Here is a 7870-nt window from a genome sequence, read left to right as displayed (position 1 = left end):
AAGGAAAAGGAAAACATAAAACTCAGTTTCTAAGGAGCACAACAAGATTCTTAAGTTTCTGAGCAGTGCAGTGACTTTAAATTCTTATCGTTAGAGATGTTTTTAATTAAAAAAAAAACTGTTAGTGGATTCTTTAAAGGTTTCAACTCTTGCTGGTGAAAAAAACAATTCTCTGCCTTATTTTTCCTACAGATTGCAAACTCTTTTAGGGTGAGGTGGAGGACGGAGTTTGTAAACGGCTGCCTGCATTGCAGGCGCTTTTAGCGGATAATAGTTGTCCCTGCTCTAGCCAGAATAGCCGCTCTCCGCCTCCGTCCCGCAACCCCTCTCTGTGACTCCCTACCCGGCTCTCCTCCACATCCTTTAACCTCCCCCCTTTATCTGTGGACGCGCCGCCGGCCTCGCGCCCCCGCGCTGGGCTCAGTGGAACAATCCGTGACGTCATGAGGCCGCGGCTCAATCAGACGCGGCGTTTGGGAAATTTTAAACTTAAAGGCGGGGCGGCCCGTGCTCTCTGAGGCCGAGGTAGAGCGTCTGCGCCAGTTCTCTGGGGTCTAGCCTGGCAGGATGGCAGAGGAAGGGGCTGTCGCGGTCTGCGTGCGGGTCCGGCCGCTCAACAACAGGTAGGTAGGCCAGACCGAGACCAGGACCCCGCTGGGGCCTCCGGTCCGGGCCTGAGCCGGAGAGTCCCCGCTGCTCGTTCCCGGTTCCGCTGCTTGGTATCTCCGCCCCTTACCGGTTTTGTGTCCCTATCTGTAAGTGACGGAGAAGGATCGGAGGATCTAGAAGATACTTTGCGTCTGTAGGAGTCTCTTAAACGTTTAACTCAGGCTGGCAAACGTTAAAGACCTTGACGCCGGCCCGGCACTGCCTTTCTCCATCTGAGCCTCCCCACCCCACCCCATTCCTTAAAGGAAGTCGTATCGGATAATTCTTACAGGCACTCATCACAGTTGGTCATTTTGCACTTAACTGCCTCTCCCTCTTCACCGTATATTCCTTGAGAGCGAGGACTAGTCTGTCTTACTGCATTGTATTCCTAGGCACTCAAGACTTCATTCAATGACTGAATTCAACATCCAGAACGTTGCATGGCTGATATTTATTAATCGTGATTTTTTTTTTTTTTTTAGTACAGTGTACAGTACTAAACAGACACTACCATCGTTGCCCCTGTCGGATCCACATTCTAGGAGAGCAGACAGGAAATAAAGTAAAAAATATAGAATGTTAAGTTGACATAATGTTACGGAAGTAATAAATGCTATAGAGAAAAAGCAGAAAGGGGAAGAAATGAAGTCTTTGCTTCTCTAGTCTCTGGCACTCACTCCAGAATACTAATATATTTTGTGTTTGAGAAATAATTGTTAAATATCACAAGGTGTTTAATAAATGACAATATCAAAATGAGGAATTTCCTATATTTAAAGGGCTCATTATCTAATGCATTAGAAGACAGTTACATAAACCATTACAATACATGGTAACAAGTGTTATGATAGGTGGAGAGTGTTTGCTAGAGGAGTCATTAACCCCTCTGAGATGACACCAGGGACAAGGCTGGTGTCAGAATGAAAGAATAGTTAAATTACTTAATGGAAAGGTAAGTCAAGGTATTCCAGACACAGAGGGGCTGCATTTCTTATTTTGAAAGAGACATTCAGGTAGCTGTATGGAGTTAGATATATATTGGAATTTAGAGCAAGATAACGTTGAAGAGAGAAATAAACATGATCCAAGTCTAGTGTGCCATATTAAGAATTTCAGATGGTTTTTTAAAGTTTTGAGCAAGAGGGACATAATCAGAGTTGCATTTTGAATGTATCTTTTCAGCAACCAGTACTGGGTAGGCGGGTGGAAATGAAGAACTTTACAAGGAAATTCCCATGAGAAGGCAGGAGATCACTGACCCCCCACTTAAAAGTGTTGACCCCTCAAAGGCAGATTTTCCAAATTTCTAATATATAGTATAAGTCAATATTGTCTTTTAAAATATTCTTCAGAAGATGGAATCTTTTATCTGTCATATAACATGACTTCCATGACCAGTTATACTAAAATGCAGTGTTTTTATTCTTTCAGAGAAGAAGCTCTTGGAGGAGATACCCAAGTTTACTGGAAAACTGACAATAATGCTATTTATCAAGTTGATGGCAGTAAATCCTTCAATTTTGGTAGGTTTGTAATAGCATCAAAAATTAATCTGTTATCCTTTTCCTATTAGGAGTATAAAAGTCTTATCAGTAATACTGGATTTGTCATTAAAGATCAGACTAAGCCTTCTATAAACTGCTTCAGTGGAAACTTTAAAAAATTGTTCATCCATCATGTATGATAAGTAAGATAATAAATTGATATTTAAAATGAAGTTATAGGGGCACCTGGGTGGCTCAGTCAGTTAAGCATCTGCCTTTGGCTCAGGTCATGATCCCGGCGTTCTGGGATCAAGCCCTACATCGGGCTCCCTGCTCAGCAGGGAGTCTTCTTGTCCCTCAGCAGGGTGCCCCTCACCTTGCTTGTGCTGTCTGTCTCTCTCTCAAATAAATAAATAAAATCTTAAAAAAAAAAACAAATAATAAATAAAATGAAGTTATAGTGCCATATGGTTGAAACTAATACTTCTTCCTCTTATTCATTAGTTTATTTGTGGCCTAAAACTCCATAGGCCTAAAATATGTTGCTTAATGTCAAGTCATCTTTAAGATCTTTCTTTCAGTTTCGTATATATTTTCCACCATTATTTTTTTTTTATTTTATTATGGTGTGTTAATCACCATACATTACATCATTAGTTTTTGATGTAGTGTTCCATGATTCATTGTTTGCATATGACACCCAGTGCTCCATTCAGTACGTGCCCTCTTTAATACCCATCACCAGGCTAACGCATCCCCCCACCCCGCTCCCCTCCTGAACCCTCAGTTTGTTTCTCAGAGTCCATAGTCTCTCATGGTTCATCTTTTAAGAAAATTCTTTAAAGAATAAATAGTAAAGATATTCCTTCTTTGTGTGCTGGAATAGAGCAGAGACCTACCCCAGCTTTTGTGAAACTTACATGGTGAGAGAGCCTTTAAACGAGTAATCACATTTGTGTTGACATATGCTTTGTGAGAGTTTATAGTGGATCTAACTGGTCTATGTGTCTAGAAGGATACCAGTGACACTGGGACCTGCAGGATGAGTGAGAGCTAATTAGGACACAGGGACATGCAGACCCTAAAGGTTGACTAGGCTGGTTTGTGTGTTGATTTAATATGGATGTACTGCTGACAATGTGCCAGACACAGTTCTAGGCATGTCATACAGATTAACTCATTAATCCTCCTAACAAGCTTATACTGTAGGTACCTTTCTATTTCAGTGATGAACTGAAATAGGCCTGGAGTCATACAGCCAGCAAATGGAAGAGTCAAACTCCAAATCCAGCCACACTAGCACGCTGCCACTTAGGCACCTCAGAACAACAGTGAGGTCCTCTCAACAACTTGAGGAGTAAGAATGGCTAGGTTGTTGAACTAGCATTAAACTAGAAAGCCGTCATAAAAGGTTTTGGAGCAAAGATCTATAGGAGAGAAAACAATTTCTGGTAAAGGACTGTTTTAGAGCATTAACATAAGTTTTAAAAAGGTAAAACAATATATCCCAGAGATTAGAAAACCAAGAGTGAGGGATACACAAGCATTCAGACACATGATCTGTAGGTTCTCAGTAGCTATGTATGCCCATAGAAGATTTAGATTTATCCACCCATCTAAAGCAAATGGCATGAACATTTGAATCATCCTACCATCTCTCCTTGCTCTGAAATCATAACCCCTAAGCAGCCTTCAGATGGCACTTTTGTTTCCATTTAGTTCTGCAAACAGAGCAGATGTATGGTCAGAATGCAAGCAGTCTGACCACTGAATTTCTTGTTGCAGGTGGATACATTTCCTTCCTGATTTCCAAATCCATTTGTTATGAGATTTTTACTATGAGGCCACCATTGAAAGAGTAGTCCATTTTTAATGTGCTAATTATGCTAACAAAAGCAGAGAACCACATCCTAGACTAGTGAACTCATCAGCACAAATGCTACTGTAAACCCAGCCTCCTTTAGCAGCCAGCCAGCTAGTCATTCCCTGTAACCTTTCAGCTTTGTTCAGGTCTCCTCTTCCATATATGTGCATTTCTTAGTTTAGTTTGAGCTGGCCTTTTTGTCAAATATGTTATAAACTTTAAAATTTCTCAAAGCATAGTAATAGTTCACATTTCCTAAGTATTAACCATATGTTCATAGTAATTCTATGAGGAAGAGAATACATATCCATTTTACAGATTAGGTAATTGAGGCACAGAGACATCAATCTCCTTGCCCAAAGTCACACAACTTATAAGTGGTAGAACCAGATTTGCAGATAGTCTGATTCTATACGCCTGAATTCAGCCACTATGCCCTACTGCCTCTTAAAAGCACATAGGATAGTTGAGAAGTCTGACTTGTATTTTTTCTTTGTGAGGACCAACACATCTCACCTTATAGAGAAGTATATTTTCAAAGGACCAATAAGTTGAAGAGAATATTGTGTCCTAAATATTTTATCTTACCATATCCTGACAATTTTATTTCTTTGGACAACTACTAAGAAAGAAAACAAAGTTCATTTGTTTGATTTAACCTCTGTGTTTATGTGTGTGGTTTTTTTTTAGATCGTGTCTTTCACAGTAATGAAACTACTAAAAATGTATATGAAGAAATAGCAGTACCAATCATAGATTCTGCCATACAAGGCTACAATGGTTTGTATTGGTTCTCTTTTCAATTATTGATAGTTTTACACCCTATAGATTCATTTTTAATCTTTGCATGTGTGGGTGTTTTGTTTTTACAGGTACCATATTTGCTTATGGTCAGACTGCTTCAGGAAAAACATACACCATGATGGGTTCAGAGGATTATTTGGGAGTAATACCCAGGGCAATTCATGACATTTTCCAGAAAATTAAAAAGGTAAATACCTTAGCTAAATTTCTGGTACATACAGGTAAAAGTAGTAATAGTCTCTTGTAATGATGAAAGGAAGTAGGTTTATAGTTATATTTTCATTAGCCATGGGTAAAGAAGGCATAACATAGATTCACTTTTTCCCTCACAGACTTACTTTGTAGAGCTTAAAGTTCTTTCAGTCTTCCCCTTGAATCCTGAAACAGAACTAAGCACACCAAAAAGTGGGTGTTAAGGAACAGGAAAATCTTTCAAGAATGCTTAGCTCCTCCTTGCCTTTGTTTACCTACAAGTGATTATTAAGGAGCAGAGAAAAGTAGAGGTAGAGAAGAGGCCAGAATAAGCAACCTAACTAAGAGTTGGTTTTAAGTTTATTTTTTCATTACTGTTTTAATGATTTTTAATGTCCTTATTTGAACATTCGTTGGTAGGGTTTTATTTTGAGTTTAGAGAGTTGGACTGGGTGCTCTCCTCATTATTTGATACTATACTTTTCATTATTCCTGGAACATATTTTTATATTTTGTGTTTATCATCAATATAAAACCATATGAGGTTTTGTTTCTTGTTTGCTTTGCAAAGATAATTTCTCAGAATATTTTAATATTTAATATTAGCACATAGGTATTCAATATTAGGTTTTCACAAATGGATGATCTCTGATGTTTTTACACTTTTTTTTTTCCTCCAGTTTCCTGACAGGGAATTTCTCTTACGTGTGTCTTACATGGAGATATATAATGAAACCATTACAGACTTACTCTGTGACACTCAAAAAATGAAGCCTTTAATAATTCGGGAAGACTTCAATGTGAGTAACAGAGTTGAAGTAGCTCTAAAAATAGACTTGCTTATTGGGGTTATTATTCTTGAATATTTCCCTTTAATTTCTATATTTTTCAAACTGTCTCCTATTTGTATGGTTTATTTTTTCTTAGGTGTTTATGGAGACAGCATATGAGCAATATGTATAGTTCTTAAACATTGACAGCTATTATATTTTGGTATAAGTGCCTTAAAAAAGAGCAAGATGGAAGTATCAGGTTAGAATTTGCTGTGCTTTGGTATAGGAAATAAATTGTACATATTATAGGTTTACTTGTTATTTTCATACATTTTCCACTTGTAACTTCCACAAATGAATTCTGTAATAGTTGACACCTTCTTTTTGAGATTCACACTTTTTAGTGACTTATTCTCTACTCTTCTCATAATTAAACTTGTTTCAGAGGAATGTGTATGTGGCTGATCTCACAGAAGAAGTTGTTTATACATCAGAAATGGCTTTGAAGTGGATCACAAAAGGAGAAAGTAAGACTTTATACTGTATTTCCCCAAAACACTTGTAAAAACTATTCAGTTAAATGTATTTGGCTTCAAATCACACTTTTCACTCTTAAAATAAAAGTTAATGTTTTTCTTTGGATTTTAATGTATACAGCTGAAATATGACTTACTTTTTACAGAGAATAGACATTATGGAATTACAAAAATGAATCAAAGAAGCAGTCGCTCTCATACTATTTTTAGGATGGTAGGTAACTCTCTGTTTGGCCTTTCCAATTAAAAATGCACTAATTTTTTACAAGTTTTCTTTTCTGTCTAGATTTTGGAAAGTAGAGAGAAAGGGGAACCTTCCAATTGTGAAGGATCTGTCAAAGTGTCCCATTTGGTGAGTATTGATGGACCATGGTACTGTACTGTATGGGCCAAAGCATAATTTAATTTGGCTGCTGGATGTTTGGTTTCATAAGAATTGTTAACTAAACAGGCAAAAACATGTATAAATCGGTGTTTAGTCTCATTTGTAGACATGAGATTACTAGCTAAAACATAGGAAGAATTCAGAGGGTCTTTCTTCCTGTTATGTTATGGTTGCCTCTCCTAAAATTTAGATGGAAGGACTTTTCCTAACCAGAGTTCTTGGGGGGAGGCTTTCCATATGCACTTAAGAGTTAGAGTGTTCTTGGAATGGGGGTGGGGGCCGTTCAGTTTTGTTGTTGTTGTTTTTGTTTTGTCTCAGCCAATAGAATTGAGACCATGGGATCAACAAAAACTAGCTGGGACTGTTAAATAGTAAATCATATTATTCAAGTATATTCTTAAATATAATAAGGAAATGTTTTATATTATAAACATAGTGTTTTAGACTATAAATCCCTTGAAGGGAAGAGTGATACCTTATTCATCTTTATAGCCTCAACACATTATACATAGTTTATGTTCAATACCTGTTTGTTAAATAGTGAATATATACATTATGCAAACTTTCTTTTCTCCACATAAATAAACCTCCCATTTCCTTCTTGCTGTACTATATCATTTCTCTCTCGTTTTCTGTACTTCCTTCCTGTTCCTTGCCAATATTCTCTGTCTTCACGGTCTAAATTTTTTAGCTTCATCTAGGATATGACTGAAGATTATTTTATTTGATTTGAAAACTTCAGGGAAAAAATAATAAATCTATAATATGTTTTTTCACTTTCAGATTTGAAAAATCAGAGTCTTAATTAAATATCTAATTCAGTTCACCTCAGTTACTTTACTGAACCAGCATAAAATTTATTTTAGTATACTGGTCTTGCTTTGATTTAGCAACAACAAAAACACAAAACCTAACTTCTGTTTTGTTTTCTAAACCCAGTCTGTGATATTTCACTACAATTTTAACATTTCTCTTAATAATTTAGTTTTAATACTCTTGACATATTCAGTGATCCATTTGGTGACTTTTTCCATATTCTTTGATGCTCTATCATCTAGGGACTATAGATACCATCTGGCTCAACCCTTCACCTTCCAACTTACTCTAAGTATCTTCTTGGAAAGAAGTCTTCCCCAAAAAAGTCATTTTCTGGCTCTTTGGAAGTGGCCTTTATTTATTTT

General features: G+C 37.2%; 1 protein-coding gene across 2 annotated transcripts in view; it reads left to right on the top strand.

Moving 5' to 3' along the window:
* The first annotated feature begins 442 nt into the window (after positions 1–442).
* The window catches only part of CENPE (centromere protein E), an 82471-nt gene continuing 75043 nt past the window's right edge, over positions 443–7870 (top strand). For both annotated transcript variants that reach the window (XM_078069036.1, XM_078069035.1), the window contains exons 1-8: positions 443–623; positions 2083–2174; positions 4690–4779; positions 4872–4990; positions 5676–5795; positions 6214–6295; positions 6451–6518; positions 6591–6656. In XM_078069036.1, coding sequence (XP_077925162.1) covers positions 568–623; positions 2083–2174; positions 4690–4779; positions 4872–4990; positions 5676–5795; positions 6214–6295; positions 6451–6518; positions 6591–6656 — 693 coding nt within the window. In that variant the 5' untranslated portion in view covers positions 443–567. The remainder of the gene's footprint in view (positions 624–2082; positions 2175–4689; positions 4780–4871; positions 4991–5675; positions 5796–6213; positions 6296–6450; positions 6519–6590; positions 6657–7870) is intronic.

This window comes from Halichoerus grypus, chromosome 3, assembly GCF_964656455.1.
Source record: "Halichoerus grypus chromosome 3, mHalGry1.hap1.1, whole genome shotgun sequence".
Classification (NCBI taxonomy): domain Eukaryota; kingdom Metazoa; phylum Chordata; class Mammalia; order Carnivora; family Phocidae; genus Halichoerus; species Halichoerus grypus.
The sequence above is the reverse complement of the archived record's forward strand: the minus strand, read 5'-3'. Positions and strand labels throughout refer to the sequence as shown.